Source organism: Pantherophis guttatus, chromosome 1 (assembly GCF_059756535.1).
Source record: "Pantherophis guttatus breed Tessera chromosome 1, ASM5975653v1, whole genome shotgun sequence".
Taxonomy (NCBI): Eukaryota; Metazoa; Chordata; class Lepidosauria; order Squamata; family Colubridae; genus Pantherophis; species Pantherophis guttatus.
The window spans coordinates 229,041,110-229,059,401 of record NC_142063.1 but is presented as its reverse complement, the minus strand read 5'-3'; the positions used below and the strand labels follow the sequence as shown (position 1 = coordinate 229,059,401).

General features: G+C 32.9%; 1 protein-coding gene across 10 annotated transcripts in view; it reads right to left on the bottom strand.

Moving 5' to 3' along the window:
• Positions 1–3,904: 3,904 nt before the first annotated feature.
• FAM135A (family with sequence similarity 135 member A) overlaps positions 3,905–18,292 on the bottom strand; it is a 48,479-nt gene continuing 34,091 nt past the window's right edge. For 5 of the 10 annotated variants that reach the window (XM_034431969.3, XM_034431965.3, XM_034431971.3 and 2 more), the window contains 10 exons: positions 18,013–18,086; positions 17,034–17,188; positions 14,185–16,411; positions 12,631–12,788; positions 11,657–11,751; positions 10,164–10,261; positions 8,005–8,156; positions 6,797–6,907; positions 5,373–5,486; positions 3,905–4,131 (listed from right to left, as the gene is read on the bottom strand). In XM_034431969.3, coding sequence (XP_034287860.2) covers positions 3,926–4,131; positions 5,373–5,486; positions 6,797–6,907; positions 8,005–8,156; positions 10,164–10,261; positions 11,657–11,751; positions 12,631–12,788; positions 14,185–16,411; positions 17,034–17,188; positions 18,013–18,086 — 3,390 coding nt within the window. In that variant the 3' untranslated portion in view covers positions 3,905–3,925. The remainder of the gene's footprint in view (positions 4,132–5,372; positions 5,487–6,796; positions 6,908–8,004; positions 8,157–10,163; positions 10,262–11,656; positions 11,752–12,630; positions 12,789–14,184; positions 16,412–17,033; positions 17,189–18,012; positions 18,087–18,292) is intronic. The other 5 variants (XM_034431970.3, XM_034431972.3, XM_087882491.1 and 2 more) reach the window with 2 other exon arrangements.

Genomic DNA, 18,292 nt, shown 5'->3' with positions numbered 1-18,292 from the left:
GGAATTACTTTCTGAGTGCCATTCAATCCAGTTGAAGCCAAGGGATTTTTAAAGAAACTCTAGAACAGCAGAATCCAGTGCTGCTATGTTTACTTCACCCACATTCTAGAGCTCATGTCCTAATGTACTGTACCTTCTATAAAGACTCATCGACTCATCTCATAACACCTCACCTGATAAAATATCGTGGAAACACCAATCCTTTATGTACAATTGCTGTTATTGGATCAGTCTCTTTCAATGTAGCCAAATTTTGTTATAGTGTCCGCAAAATTAGGCAGACTTTGTGCAATCCATCACCATTGTTAAGTATTATCTTGTCTTTCATTTCATTTCACTTTATTTTGCTTATTTGTAATGTTGGACTATAATAAAATTACTGGTATAGAAACATGATCTACAGCATGACTAAGACTTACATTCCTATCAGAACTTATAAAACAGCATTTTATTTAAATAAATGTCTAGGATATACTGGGTGGACTACAGAAATTTATTGAATTCCCTAAACATTGAGACTTTTTCTGCTGATGGTTTTGTGAATAACCCTTAGTTTTACAAGAAAGAAGACAGTTTAAAAAATTCTAAGAAAGGAAACAGGTGGATGAATAATAGTTCAGACTGAAAAAACAGAAATAGTTAGAAATCCATAACAATTGCTGAAGTGATTGCATTTGGCTTGAAAATATAATTGAAGAGTCAATGGAATATTAATTAAGTTTGATCATTCAAGCTACATAAATCAAGTACAAAAAACCCTGATTACAATCCTATGGTAACAATGAACCAAGTAATTTGAACACTTATAAAAAATTAATAGTAACCATGGGAGATGGTTCAGATTGCAACTACTGGAGTTCTTTATATCACTTCCCTATTTATTGAATCCGAAAATAAATTTGAAACATGGCATTTTATATAAAGTATTTTCAATTTGGACACCATAGTCCATATGTCCAAACACGTATTTTAAATTTATTTTTTTTTGAACACATACAAATATTTTAAAATATTTTAATGGTAGATGCAAATATATTACTCTATCTAAATTACTTTTCAGTTAAAAAAAAACCTATACTAAAGCCAGGAGCAGGACAGGACAGCAATCATAGCAACCCAAGTTGCATCAATCATAGGGACCCCAGTACATAAAGGTAACTAACAACCTTAGCAATTCAAAGTTACAATGGCACTGAAAACTGTGTCTTAGAACCAGTCCTTATACTTACAACCACCGCATCTCCACGGTCATGTGATCAGAATTTGGGCACTTGGCAACTTGCATGTATTTACAATGATTGCAGCATCCCAAGGTCACATGATTGCCATTTGTCATCTTTCTAGCTAGGTCCTGACAAGCAAAGTCAATCAGGGGAGCTGGATTTGCTTAACCACCACCACTTAACAACCATGACAAAAAAAGGTTGTGAAATCAGATGTGAGTTAACAACTGCTTTGCTTAGCAATGGAAATTCTGATCCCAAGTGTGTTGTAAGTCGAGTACTACCTATATTTATGCAATGTCATTGCACACATGCTGTGATTTGGGATTAATCCACTTTGCTATGGATGCTGTTAATCATGATCCACCAGGCACATAGCACAAGTTACATTACAAGCTTATTTCTCTCCAAACCAGCTGGCATTTCTAAAACTGATGTGTATCTAGAATTAATAAAACCAATAATAACACAAATTCAATCTATTTCAAAGTCTGAAAAAATGTTGGACAATTTCTCATAGCCTTGGTTAGACAAATACTTAAGTCAAATTTCAGATTTAGTGAGCCACAGGCAAAATGGGAAGTTTTGAACTACCTCACTTAATTAGAAAGTTAAGTGCAAAGAGTATTCATGTTTATATAATAGTTTGTAAGCAGCATGCTATATTGTTTCAATTATATTAAATTTGTTTTTCTGTCTCAAGTCATAAAACAGTAATAGCTGCAGACATAATATTAAAACATTGACAGATTGTTAATTAATCTTTTGAAACATGGCAAACAACATTTTCCATTACAGCTGCACACTCACTATTAACCCATCTATCAATTTAAAATTAACAATATAATGGAAAAAACGGAATATGAGTCAATCATTGATTAATCTTCTTTTTCTTCTAAGTACATTCTTTTAGTTTCAAGAATGCAAGCAGAAAAAAAAAACATTCAAGAATTCATTAACATACACTATTAAGACCTTTCCACTGCTTCTAAATTACTTTTCCATTCTTATATATTAATTAGGCCAAAGCCTGATTAGTCTTTTTTTTAATGTTTTCAAAATGAGAATTGTTGGTGTTACCTCTTTGAGAAGCAAGCAGTAAAAATATTGCAATCTTAGAATTATTTATATATTGCATAAAAAACTAGGTATTTCTGTGAATGTGTTTGTTAGTAAATATTGTCATTCATAAAATTGTTGTATCTGTACTCAAAAACTAACTCCTTTAAAACTCAGGGGTTTTCTTCGGAGAAATAACCACAGATTGGGCTATTAGTGCAATCGGTGAAATGGCCAAGTAGCAATAATTATTTCTAAGTCTTGCTCAATAAAATTCAGTAACACACGATTGCAAACCATTGCACATCCACAGAATTAAATTATTCTTAAACACTCTTCAAATTAGAAAATGCAAGATTTTAAACCAATAGCACATATGGACAGTTTGCAGTGAAAAACTGTCAAATTAAATAATATTCAATCTGTTATCAAGCTCTGTGGGGTTATATATTATCCTCAGGATGTGGAAAAAGCAAAATCTTGCTTTCTCTAATATTTTTTTTTAGTTTATTAACACAAGATGCAATAACACAATGTTAGAAAATAAACATGCATTAGATATACTACAAAACTGTATTCTCTGAAAAACTATTGGTTACAATTGCATAATGACAAGATTTTTTCCCCTTTTAAAAGCATTCTGCCTGAAAAAAGGTGAAAAGGGATGAATATTGAACTCACTACTTTTCAACCCCAGTAAGACTTTTAGCATTCTTGGATATTTTTTAAAAAAAGCTAAGTTATCACAAAAATTTAGCATTTTTTTCCATTTCAAGATGTAACTGATTTCTATTTACAATAATTTGTCAATAAATTTTAATATTCAAAAATTTACATTCATAAAAGTGTTGCAGAAATTTATGTTTACTTTTTTAAAAATGTACATACAAGGAAGTCCCATGTAAAAGGTTCACTGAAGAACTGAACCAATATAAAGAGCCATTTTATTAAATTTTGCAAAACTCCACTTGAAGGCAGCTCACATTTCAACATTCAAAAATCCTTAATTGCTTGCTTATGAAAACTAATGTTCCAGTAATAAAGGTGAAAATGTAAACTAATGTCCTATTGAGATCAGTAGAAAAATGTAGTTTCCACAGGCAGAGTATGTTCAATAATGCTTCTGTAAAAAGTAGTTCAGCTTGAATGTAGTGACGTAACAAACAGGTGACTCAAAAGAGTGGTCTTGAACAAACCTATATACTTATTATAGTTATTTTAGCAGCCAGCAGTTTGTTTTCCAGTTCAGCTTTTTAGAGTTCTAAAGAGATCTATCAAATTAATACCTTCTTAGACATTGAAATTCAGAGTTTTTGGCATCTAAAGACACATAAAAATGTAGTCATATAACATTTGCAGTCTAAATCCATCAATTGCACATAACTGTGCTTAAATCTGTTCTGAAATAATTAGGTACCCAAAATAGGAAAAATAGAAAAAAAAACATTAAAAAATATTGCACAGCCACATACCTAGAAAGTAAAGTTGATGTTAAAAAAGCTCTTCACATGGATGATATAAATTATCTTCCATATAAAAAAGTATAAATATCTCTTAAAATACCGCAGTAACTACAGTTTAATATCACACATTATTTATCTGTTAATGAGGTAATAACCAAGTCTGTTACAATGTTTTTATTCCTACTGGAAATATTTTAGGGCAGCAACCAGAAAAAACTTTTCCAAAAATATGTCTGAATCCAAAACAGCAATATGTGCAGCTCTTCCTATCAGAGAATCAGCTGTGTTTGGCAGTGCACAATGCACATTGTATCGAATTAAATTGCAGTCCTTGCTTTGAAGAACAGGCAGAAGCATATTCTGGATCATTTCAGCATATATTGGTCCTGTAAAAGAAGAACCTGCATTACTTATTTAAGTAAGCACTACATGTATTTCCTTTCTATCATCAATTAACAGAGCAAATACCACGTTTAAATGTTCTCAACTGAAACCCATTTGTAATACTCCAAGCAAAAAAGTCTCAGCCTATAATTAGTCAACAACTATATGAACTACTTCCTTTAGCTTTAAAAGCCCTGTTTGTTCTGGCAGAGAAGTTAAGAGTGTGCCTAAAAAGGAAATCCCATAAAGTGCCATACTAAAAAACTCAAAAAATCAGCTGCCAAATACTTGCTGCATTTCAGTCAAAGGACAGCAAGCAGGGATTCAGGAGTTGAGCAAGCACCTAAGAAGGGTTGTACAGAAGGCAGATTTATACATGTGTACATAAAGAAAGACCACTGATGCTTTTAAAATAACTATTATTTTAAGCATAAAATAACTTCCAAGGTAAAGAAATATGATGGCTGATCCAAATAAGGTGAACATTGATAGCTATTTTACAATTTTGGGTTCATTAATGGCAAATTTACAAAACATTGCAAAAAAATTCTTTTTAAATTTACTGTTTTTAATGGACCAAGATTGCTTGTCTGTTAGTTTTTAGTCCTAACTACAATGTCCATGCAAACAAATAAATATGAGAGCATTTAAAAAACAGCATTAATGATACTTTGAGAAAATAATGACAAGTCCTCCTAAAAATATTTTGTTGACCAAACCAACTTCTTTCTTTAAAAAAAATCAGCCCCTCACATTATTTTTCATTAAATGAACTCGAAAGCACTAGCTTTTTAAATACAGGCAGCCCCCAGACATACAAGGCCTGACTTAGCAAAAGCAATGCTACAGAAGCAGGTATGCAAATAGAAGTTTCCATGTTTGTGTAATGCTGTGTAACTGATTATTGTATTTCCGTTTTTTAATTTATGTTTAGCTGCCATAATTGCTATTGCAAAATGGCCACCATATAAAGAATATATATAAATAAAATGTACACATGCCAAGAGGGTGCCATCTGACATGTGTAGGTTTTATAGGAGTTTTCATTTTATATAATCCAGACACTGTCTATGTGTAATTTCTTTCTCATACGTTTCATTAAAATTGATCTCTCCCTCATAAGAAAAAAAGTAAGTTGTTGCCCTAGAATAACATTATTCAAGTTTCAAGTACATATTCTCCTGAATATTTTCTAAATGATGAACAGCTGTTGTTTCACAAATATCTATGTTTTAGCTAATACCTGTCTGTTTATCCTTCAAAGCCGTTTTGCACATCTCAATGCGGGCAGAATGATAAGGGACGTAACGATCTTGCAGGGAACCTACTAATATTATATTTTTGAAATACTGAAGACCTGTGAAAAGACAGCAATTATAAATATTAAGAACACACACAAACATATCAACAGTTACAAGCTTGGAGAAATTCAATCCCACCCAACAAAACCTCTTGAATTAATAGATATTAGGGATGTAACAAATGCTAGGATCCTATTACTCCCTTTCTACGACTAAAGGATACATAGGAAAGGAGAATAAGGAAAATTATACTTTTCTAGCACTCATCAATACCAAGGTTATGAACTTTAACTGTGAGAAAAGCTCTTTGAAGAATTCTGCATTCATATAGCTAAGTAGAGATCCAGAAATATAACTATATGCAAATATGATCATGATATTTGTAAAAAAAAATATGATCATATGTGGTAAAATAGATTTTATGACTAATTAATTTATAGAGAAATGGTAAAATAAGTTTCTTAAATTTCCACTGATAGTTGTAATTGTCAGGGAATGTAGATTTAATAGCTGTAAACTGATGGAAGGTTGTAAGTGGAGGCAACTGAAAGCTGATGCAATGGGAATGAGGCAGCAGGGTTACTGCCACTTTAAGAAGCTGGATAAAAAGCTGCCTATATAAGGGAAGCCATTAGAGGGCGTCTCCATGTTCTCTCTCGTCATGTATCTCATTGCTCTCCTTGTGTCAGTAGCTATATGATAAGGTATTTACCATGTATAAGTCTGTATATATTTAGCTGTAGACAAAACCATAGTTAATTATCTAAAGGCTGTGTTTGCTGTGTATTGTGTTTTGCTCCTGGGTTTCTCATAATACTAGTCATGCTGCCTAAACTCTGACAGTAATGTATGTATGTAATGTAATGTAATATAATTTAGCTTTTTGGGGTACTGCTAAAGCAATCGACTCATTTATAGTTTCTTTGAAACTTGATATTGCAGTCAAAATATAATCCTTGCCTGGTTAATCTTAACAGCATTTCCTTTATTATCATCTTAGCTAGGTTTAACCTTATGGTTTCATCCATGCCTTTTCATTTAATATTTTAACAGTGGAAATATTTGGCAAGAAATAATATTTCACTGTGCTTGTGAAACTGAGCTACATGGTTCTGATTTCCAAAATAAAGTAAACTAGCAAGTCCTGTATCAATACAATAATTATGCTTTTTTAAAAAAGCATCATGTAGTATATTATTAACACAAAACCTCTGACATTTTGTAGGAAAACTATCTAAATCTGAATGTCTGAGATCACTGGTATCACATTTATTTGCTATTCCAGTTTCTCCAAAATATACTAATGTATAAATGAAAACAAGTTTCATTAAAAGTTAATGCTTTCAATGAAGTTGATATAGCTTACCTGCTTTTCTACTAAGTTTGTATAAGAACGTTTGCCGGGGGTCTGAATGATCTCGACAGGTCAACTGTAGCAAAGATCCTGATTTCTTCCACTTCTGCATAAACCAGAGGCCTATATTTTTGCATATATCACATGTGAATACACAGAGCACAATTATACAAATCTTTGAATAATTTTCTAATTAGTGTTCATTCTATACATCCTAAGAAGGTTCTACTCTATTTGCTTATCTCATATGTAAGAATTAAAATTATAAGCACACATATCAAATGAATATATGTCAATAGCCGAAATGCTTACTGAATGAATATATATATGTAGCATATATACAATTTTAATGTTCTTTAGTGCATCAGTCTTGTGTTCTTCAACCAATTGATTAAATGATGTGCTCTGTAGCCTGAAAAGCAAATCCTCTTTGACAAAACAGAATGGCAATTATTCTTAACACTTCCTAGAAAGTGTTGAGGTGTCCAGTGGTTCTGAGTATCTCAGAAAACAGTTCATCCCATATAAAATGCTCTGAAATTTGGGGAATGTATCAATGAAGCTCTACTTCATATAGTAATCAAAGTGACTTCCAGGAAAAGCAGTGTGATCCTGGTGATCCCTTTGTGATAACTAATTTTTATTGCTCCTTCTTCTTTTAACAAATTAATCTTGTTCCATAGAAGTATTAGCATTTTTCTTTATGTTGTATCTGTTTATATACACCTGTGTTGATTTTATTGGCCTTTCCCCTTACATTATTTTAAAAACTGACAATATAAACATAAAAATCTCACTTAGCATACAAAGATGATACAGAAACCTGAAATGAAATGTTTTAGCTCCCTTAATTTAGTAATATTACAGTACTTAATTTTACTCGATATTATTGTAGATTATTTAATATAGAGGTAGGTAATCTCTATATTATATTCCAGATATTTGAACAATGATTCATGTTACTCCTACCAATGACCTTAATAGCTCAGAATTACAGCACTTGTGCTTTAACATATCTGGTTTCTTCTTCCTACTTCATTATACCGCTCTGATTATTTAAATAGTGAGCATCCTGTGCATTTTAATGGATACTAGAAATACTTGCTCAAACTTTGACAATTTGAAGAACATAATTACACTGTTTAAAAAGATTAAAATAAGCCACCCTTTTTTATAGTTCTGAGACTTTAAAGTGGACATCAAATCTAGGTTTTTTTTACCTGTATTAACAAGAGCACTGCTGTTGTAGAGCGTACCAAGATGTGGTCCAGACAGAGAGAGGAAGGTATAAAGTTTATTGAGGTAATACCTAAACCTAGGTCTTGTGAGTACTGAACGGATTATTAAATTACCCAGTGAATGTCCAATAAAACTGAATAAAAAAAGAAAAAAAAAGAGTGTGAAATTTAGAAAAATATTTTTTAATACATTATCAATTGAAACCTTGAACTTTAACTGTTAGTTTTTCTTCCATTTTACTGTGTCCAAATCTTGGAGGCTGCCTTGTCAAGTCGCTGCTGTCTTCTTGGCAAGGTTTTTCAACAATGGTTTGCCACTGTCTCCTAGGGCTGAGAGAAAACGGCCGACTTTGTGCCTAAGGTGGGACTACAACTCACAATCTCCCAGTTTCTAGCCTGATGCCTTAACCATTACACCAAACTAGCTCTTAACTTTGTTTTGCAGTACTGCAAATGTTATACTTTCTGCACATGCCTAAAACAATCATGCAATTTATGAAAGGGTTTTCATTATGCTTACTATAATCACCATCAATGAGGAGGTATGAATAAAACTGCAGAGCATCTTTTGTCTATCACTGGCTTCCAAACTTTCCACAATACTCTTCTGTCATTCCTCTACTTCACTTCTGTAGTTTCCATTACAAATTATGGATCTTTGTTTGGGAAGGCACTAGAGCAATAAATTGTAGGTGACACAGAAACTGCCTATCCTTGTTCAACACATTTAATTTTAAGAAATCCCATCTTTACTGATGGGTACAAAATATATATATTTTTCTTTTTAGGAAAGAATGTGCCCTGATTTCAACTGATCTTTACTTATTTAGAAATTTTAGTCCCACTTTTTGAAATAAAAATTTAATATTGACATATTAAGGAATGAAATCTAGCTTAACAAGCAGGCTCATTTTTGCAAGTTAGCCAAATCCTAGTGTATCTTTTAATCCAGGATAACATAAAAAAAAGCTGGCATATCTAAGGGGCCTAACATTTTGATTTCACTCCTGAAACATCTTTTCAGAGCCTCCCAATAGCCAAGCAATGCCATCCAAAGAGTTGTATATAGATTGCTCAAAGCCATGAAGAATCCACTGATAGAGGGACAAGGTCTCCAGTGCTTGGTGGGCCAGCAATGCAGTATTCATAACATTCTGCAAGCCATATTCCAAGTATTTTGAAGTTGGCCACTTTGGGTACCCTGGGAATAACTCAAAATGTTTTGGACACCTCTAAATTGCAATCCAGATGTATTTTTAAAGATGTAGATACAAGCCACTGGATAACTGCTAGTGTAGTAATTTCTGCTCAATGCTTTTTATTTATTCTCAGAAAATCCACAATTATTAGCAACTAAAATAATAATGACCAAATACTTGAAAACTCCATTAACATAAAATTGAGAAGTGGGTTAGAAAAGACCTCTTCACTTGCTTCAATAGAAAAAACATCAAAGTTTAATAAAACATCAGAGGCAGGAATTAAAATTCTGTCAAATTTGGATGGATTTTGTAGTTTATCTCAATAATGAACTATAATATGGTAATATTTTAGATATATAGTAAATTTGTATGCATGTAATACCTGCCTCGTTACTTATCACTTGGTAAACTTTTTATATTTTCTACAAGTAGTCCTCAATTTATGACCACAACTGAGGCAAAATTTCTGCTGCTAATCAGGACAGTTGTTAAGAGAGTTTTGTCCATTTTACAACCTTTCTTGCCACAGTTGTTAAGTGAATCACTGCAGTTGTTAAGTTAACAATACCATTGTTAAGTGTATCTGGTTTCATCATTGACTTATTAGAAAGTCACAAAAGATGATCACATGACCTCAGGACACTGCAACTGTCATAAATATGAGTCAGATGCCAAGCATCTGAATTCTGATGATGTGACCAGGGGGATGCTGTAATGGTCGTAAGTGTGAAAAAATGTTCATGAGTCACTTTTTTCAATTCCGTTAAAAAAAGTTGAGGACTACCTGTATATATATATATATATATATTTAATGCTTCATGTATTTACTATTTTGTAATTTGATAACATTTGTTAATTATAGTTCAGTTTTTTTAAAAAACCCACAATTATGGTTACATTTCAAGCTGACGTTATTTATTCTACAACAAAATAAATTACCTGATTTTTGAAATTGTTAGATTGTAAATTTGAATATATTGGATTATTTCATCCAAAAGGCGATCTGTCATTGAATCAAAATCAGCAAATGTGTCATTCTGTGGGAAAAAAATTCAGGCTCCTTATACAAAACTGTTTTGCGATAAGCATGCATCCTTAGCAAAGGAAAAGAGCCTTGGTAGTACAGTGGTCTAAGGCACCCTGTTATTAAGACCAGCTGCCTGCAATTACTGCAGGTTCGAATCTCGCCAAGGCTCAAGGTTGACTCAGCCTTCCATCCTTTCTAAGGTAGGTAAATTGAGGACCCAGTTGTGGGGGCAATAAGCTGACTTTGTATAAATATACAAAAGAATGAAGGCTATTGCTTAGCGCATTGTAAGCCGCCCTGAGTCTCCGGAGAAGGGCGGCATATAAATCAAATTAAAAAAAAAAATTACAGGAATATGGAAAAGAACAATAAAAAGTAATAGCAGTAATTCCCAAGAAAGCTTTAGAGTAGACAGAACAAAACAAAACAACGGCAAGACAAAATGTCCTGACATCAAGACAGCTCCCACCATGACGCCATTTCATAAAGCCTAAAAGATTTTGCTTCTTTGCCTGGCCTTGGGAGATGGACCCCCCCCCCGCCCCTCCCATGTTAGAAGCATTCATCATATTTTGTACATTTTGATGTGAGTTGTTTGGATTGCCATTCTGTTAATTTCTGCTTATGTCCCTTGTTTCATTATCTTTTTATATTTTCTTCTAATATTGTGAGCCACCCAGAGCTGATCTGGCACCAGATAACACCAAAGTAGAGTGGAGTGGAACTGAATGGAACCACACTAAACCACTATATACAGCAGAACCATAACAACTGCTTTAAAGGACTGAAGCCTGGAAGACATAGCATGTGTAACTACACAAACCATAATGTTAGTCAAACTTAAGTTTGTTCAATAATTCAAAGTTAAATCAGCCATAGCTGACCATAGCTTATTTAATGTTTGATGTTTAAAAAGCAAATGTTTGACTTGATCCCAGCCAAATGATTGTATTGCCAAAAAGTAAGGATTCTGACACTCAAAAATATGGCAAAGTACAACTTCTAGCCAGCCTGGAAGGAATGTGGGATACCGGAACCTTTTCAGTCAAGGTTCAGGGCAGGATCCAGCACTGAGATGCTGGTGGAGGGTTGGGGATGTACATCTTATCCTGCCTGGATTCCTTGGCTGCTTTTGATATCACTGACCATATATCCTTCTGGACTGACTTTGGGGGCTGAGAGTGTGGGGCAGTGTTTCCTTTCTCAGTGGTCAGTTCCAATGGGGAATGGGAATAGAACCTTTTAATGTGGGGTAACTCAGGGCTTAGATCTTTCTTCCCTCCTCTCTAATATCTGTATGAGATCACTCGGAGAGGTCATCCAGCAAGATTCACATATAAATTAATTTAAATAAGATATCTTTAGATGAGGTATTATAAATTAATCAGTAATTCTTGGGTGCTACTACCTGATTTCTCTCAGACATCAGAAAATCTATACGACCTCCCGGAAGACCAAGTTCAATGTAAGTTTTTACTAATCTTAAATCTGCACTATTACCTAAAATAAAGGAAAATTTCAGATATTAGAAAGGTTTACTTGGCAGAAATAACACATTTAAATTAAAATAATGATGTCTCATACTGTAGAAATGTTAATCAAAGTTCATTTGGTTTGAGACTCACATTACAGTTAAAATTCTATGAATTAAAAGACAGTATTTTCTATTTGTTTATATAACAGAACAAAACAGAAATATTATCTTTTAATTCATAGTTTTAATAAGCTATTCACCAAAAAGTATCCTTTGTTCCAAAAAGGATGAATGATTTCATTTTAAAGGAATTGAACTCTGCGGTTTGTTTCAGTTAATAATTGCTTGTGGCACAAATATACATTTAAAATATAAACACTTGAAAGCTAAACTTATTAGTCCTTTGCTCATTTATCTGATTTGTATCACAGTTTCCTATTCAACTAAATATTTAAGGGACCTAAATGGAACCTAAAATAGAACATGCACAATGCAATTTAACAATATTTTATGATAATTTATTTATTTGATAATAACTTTCCATAAACATTTGGGCAGCTGCCTTGTTTTATTAACACTGTATTTTACCTAGATTATTTACTACGTTAAGCATCATGCTGAGAACAAGAAATTTAGATAACTGCATGTGTTTATTTAAAAAGAAAATACTTGGTATTTTATGCAATGCAAGGATAATATCAAACATAAGCAGTTTCCTAATTAGCAATAACTAGATGGAAATGCTAATTTGACTGTTTTCAAATTAGCATTTTGGTTTAATTACTGTTAATTATGGATTTGCTTATATTTTGTACTATATGGAATAAATGTTCTTATATTTAAACTAAATTTGAAATCCAGCATTTCAAATATTTACTAATTTATTATCAACTGCCACAGCATACCATCTAGACCATGCACACAGATAATGAGATGTATTCCATCTTCCGAATTTTCTTCTTCTGTGCTGAAATAAGGCATTGAAGATGCTAGACTGGAAATATCACTGTACATGAATCCAGGAAGCTGAAGTTGCTTCAATTCTTCTTTAGCATGAAGGAATCTGTAATTAATAGATTTTTTTTTTTATCATTCAGCATAGAAATTAAAATAAGAAAATTATAGGTGTTTAACTTTCATGTATTAATTAAATACAATTGACTGGAATACAATTATTTACTTGTATCTGAATACAAATAAAATAAAAAATAATAAATACATAAACTAAAAAGAAAAGAAAAAACTCAAAAGGACAGGTTTGATGGACCACTAGGTCTTTTTCCGCACTCAGTTTTCTATGTTTAATAATAGTAACACCATCAAACATCAAAGAGATAAGAAGGACTAAATAGGTGGATAAAAATGCTAACTCAAATCTGAGCATCTAGATGACTATGCAATGAATAATTATGTTGGAAGAAATCAATGGTTGTACCAATACTAATAGGAGTCCTTGGAGCAATACCCAAAGGGTTGCCTAGATACATGGAAATTTTGAATTTATCAGACCTGAATATTCTGACTTTGCAAAAAAAAAAAAAAAAAAAAAAAACCACCACCTTACTGGGAATTGCCCATATACTCGGACATTACCTTAACAGCTCTTAGGTCCTTGGTTAGGACTTGAACTGTTAAGTTTTTACCAGTCCCAGACTGTGAATTGAATTGAAGATTAAATCACCATCATCATCATCACCACCATCATAACAACAACAACCACCTACCAATCTTTTTGTATGCACTGTATTTAAAAGAAGCTGTATTTCTTCACCTTCACTTGTGCTGGCTCCCTTTCAGGCTATCCCAATTTCATTTCCAGCATAAACCAAGGTATACAATTTCAAAATAAGATATTCATATGTATCTTACCAGCCATCCAGTTTTACCCATAATTGGGAAAAACTGCAACCCCAAAAACTAATCTTAGTAAACAACTTCAACTGAAAACAACTTCAACTGAAAACAACTTCATCCGTTTAAAAACAAGAATTCAACCTTCCTTTTACACACACAAGTACATTTTTAAAAAGGATGGTCAAGTTATCCGCATACAATAAAATATCTAGGTTCTTCTAGGAAATGCTTAAGATTGTGATTTTAGCATATCCTAATTCTATCTACTAAACTGGTAAACTGTAGCTAAATTCTGCTTTCCCAGTTTTTAAAGTAGGGTGCATCAGTCATAGTCCTTATGAACAAACAGGAAAATGCTTACTATTTTAATAAATAATCCTAATTCCTGACCAAAATGAAGAAAATAGCAACTATCAGAAACAATATGCAATTCCTATTTCTGAATTGCAATTCAAAAATGTGCATCTTTGTTTTAAAATCTCTTCTGGGCCCATTTTTTAAAGTATTGATTGACTGAGTCAACAGATGGATATATATGTCATCAACTCCATTCAGGCTCATGGAATCTTACAAATCAATATCAAAACAATAAAATATCCACTTACGCTAGCATTTGTGATTTGGGAGAATATTCATACCAGGGAACAGATAAAATTGCACTACAGGACGAGGTGCTAGACTGCTTGGAAAAAGAACTGGATTTATCATGTGTGGACCATAAATTGCTACTTGGATATCCTTTCAAGCCTGGAGGAAAAATCAAACTATCTGGCTTGCATAATGGAGCTGTATTTGTCTCATTTCCCAACAGTTCATTAGACAAACTTTCTATTCTTAAACCTCGTTCACTTGTTAGATCAAAGTTCTCGAGACAATCATTTATAGTTTTGTACAAAAGACCATCTTCTGCTTCCTCAAAATAACCATTTTCCACCATGCTTTGATCTTGATCCTCCTCTTCCTCCTCCTGTGGGGAAGCAGAACATATGGTTCCCCTTTGAGGGCTAACAAGATTGCTGCTGTCAATAGAATGTACATTGGAAATCTCTGTACTATTCTGATAACCGAAGTAGTTTTCAACAAGTCCTTGTTTTAATATATCAGTACTACCTTCTGACGAGGGGACATTCAAGTTTGCAAGATTTTGATTTTTTGTAATTAATAACTTATCAGTCATTTCTTTTTGCTCTAACTTTTTATCAATATTTCTTTCACTTGTCTGTCTCACACTATCAGCACAGGAACTTACGGAACCTGAAACAACACAGGAGTTTCCTGGATAAACAACTCCTGAAGGAATATCACTTGATTTTTCTACAGTGTAAAAGTCTTTCTCTAATCTTTGGGAATCTTTACATGTATTGTCTAAACTGAATTGTGGGCCGTGAGCGTTCATAGCTGTAGATGTATCTTCATCACAAACTAGCTGTTGATCCTTGATTTTGGACATCAAGGAAGGCAAACATGTAGTTTCATTGTCTGATTGTTCAAAATATGTTATACAGTGAGGTGGCAAAATATCGGGCTCATCAATATCATCACATTTTGTCAAATCAATTGCTCCCAAGTCTAATACCGTTTTACTGTCCCTTAATTGACATTCGTGTAAAATGGATATCTTTGAATTTTCCTCAGGGGAAAGATCGTCATCAGAAGGGAGAGAGTTTATAGATGTCAGAGAAGATTGTATTTCACTTGTGCTCTCAGTACAGTGACTTTCCATCAGAGTTTTAATCATGACATCTGGTTTTTGCACAAGTTGAGGAAATGTTTTTTCACTGTTGCATGTGCTTTGGCTTTGAGGAATTTCAAAAGCTGTATCTGCACTTGGGTGCATTGCAAAAGAACTTGGTTCACTTTCTACACCAGAATCTGAGAACCTAGATGATGCATAGGTTTTATTAACATCAGGCAATTTAAGAGTCTCTCCACTTAAAACTGTAGTGGGAATTTCTTTTGTTGATTGATTAGCTGTGATCCTGGTCAAAGAATCTGCAGCATGTTGGAAGCCTGTTTCTTGCACAACTTTTGTTTCAAGTATTAGTTCCTCTTCTGATTTAGATCTTTTTTCTGATTCTGAATCTTCAAATATAAGTTCTGCTAATGCTTTCCCTGGTAAATCTTCTGTCCCTAATCCAATTCGAACAAACACTTTATCTCCTCCATGTGATTTCCTACAGTATGGTTTCACTTCTATTTTTGTAACTCCGGAGGAACTAATATAATTTTCAGCAACAGTTCTGGATGTCAAACTGCTATCTTCATGACTGTCATCAATTCCAGTCTGGGAAGTACAAAATTTACCCAAACTGAGTGAATCTGCACAGGGAGAGGTGACAGAAGTATGAAGGCTTTCCTCATTCCCTTCTAGTTTAATAATTTTTTGTTCAACTTTAAATTCTTTTTGACCAACTTCTTGTGGGGAGATTTTTGCTTCACAGGCATGTTCACCAACATTAACATCCAGTCCTTCTTTCTCGTATGAAGAAGTTCCTTCAAAACACTTGGCAATGTCCTCTGGGGCTGCAGTTTTCAAACATTTATAGCCTACTAGCACAACAGAATCTTTAGAATTTTGTTTTACTACTTTTTTTGGATTTTCGGGTTTAATTGTTTTTATTAATTTGGTGACCTTAACTTTGGACTTATTGATGTCTTCACATTTTCCTTTTGTAGACTTTGTAAACTGCTTTTCACTTTCTGAGGCAACCAAATGTTTATTTTTCAACTCTGGACTCAAAAAGGTAGTTGTGAAATTTTCTTCAGTATCTTGTTTATCTTGTTTCTTGGAATCAGACTTCGGCTGAATAGTTAGCCAGGGAACATCCACGTCTTTTTATTAAGAGACAAAATATTAAAAATAAAATTAGAATAAGCTCATGAAACTAATAGCAAAAGACATTTTATTATATTATGGTAAATATTTCAAATATATATGAAAGAAGCAATTCTTTCAAGATCAGGTATCTTTGAGATAAAGCCTGACTGTTCATGACTTCATCATCATATTAGAATAGTATTTAGTCTATGTAACCAAAGGCAGAAAGCTTTTCTGATTTTATCTAGATACAATCGAATGACCCAGAATTCCTTATACATAAAATATACAAAGTACTTTGGAATTATAGATCTTTAGCAAATTCCCTGATATCAGGTTATAAAACAAAGCAAGGGAAATATTATGTGGCACGTTACAAAATTTTCAAATGTCAGTAAGATTTTAGATGCCTATCTTCCCCCTCTCAATGCTATATACAATTACTCAAATAACTCCCAATCTTAAGACATTATGCCTTTATGTGAAAAAAAATCAGTTGCATTAATTTATTCTGGTCTTGCTTAGTTTCAGTTTATAAAATGTATTCAATCCTTGCTTTCAATAAGAATCTTGCAAGGTAAAAAGTCAAAATTTTATTTAATTCCAGCAAAGTTAACTCCAACATTTTTGACTTACCTTCAGTGACAGAATCTAGATACCGATCTTCAAAGATTATAGGTAAGGAATTCAGATCTCCATCTAATTCACTGCATTCAATTGGGAGGGGTGGGAGAGAACTACAGAAGGAAGTGCTTTTTATTGCAGTACACATCTGAAGGTAACTCTGGGCACTGAAATGTTAAAGTAGCCACAAAAAGTAAACATGCAACTTACAGTGCAATTAAAATGTAGTTGTCTTCATGTACTCAATAAATTGTGAACACTAACCATATGTATTTTGCATTACTTATGGAAATCATATTTAACTGTATTACATTTATACATGTATATAATTATACATGCATAAAACTGTATTACATTTTATGAAGGAAATCTGCATCACCAACAGAAATGGAAGCAGTTAAGCACAGTGTAACTCATGTATTTCTTCATGTAAACACTTTTTGAACTTGTAGCTTAGATAATGTAAACAGCATATTTTATTTTGCCAGTTACCCAAAGAGGGCCTTGAAAAATTGGTCCTAACAGTCTCTCATTATATCACTGATTGAGAATGGTACTTAATATTATTATTGAATCTACTAAATTTAGTTACTTCTTTTTCCAGGGAAGGCTATTTGATCCAATAGAAGGTTCTAAGATATGAAAGGAGTAAAAACAGACTGGCCTTCTTTTCTGACAGTTTCCTCCTTATCCCTGAATCTGGAAGAATTTCTATACATCAGGAGCAGGAGGGAGACAGGGCATTGTAGGAAAAGAAGGGAACTGTACCAAAAGAACTGCTTCCCACAACTGTTCACAGAAGACTCCAATGATGTAAGATTTCAGAGAATGCTAAGATAGCATTTGATAAAAGTCACTAATATAAGAAGACTGAAGATACACATTACAGAATATGTTTTACTAGTTTACAGAATTAATTAAATCAATACAGAACATAAAGACAAGCAATTTATGAATTTTGATTCAATCGTTTCTTTTTAAAGTTACTTACTGAAGCTCTTGATACGCAAGGGCTGCCTCCCGAGGATGTTCAAAACAAAAAAAAGCTTCAGAAAATCTGCGTACCTAAATGTTTTGAGATAATATATTTTGAATTTGCTTTACTTTTCCAAAAAAACACACAAAGTGTACTTATATCATTTTAAAATAATGGTGGTTAATTAATTTTTTTTTTAAAAAATGAGATATATACAATGCTTATGCTTATATAGTAATGCTTATGTAAAAAATTATAGGGATTTTTAAAAAATAAGTAATATTTGGCTGCTATC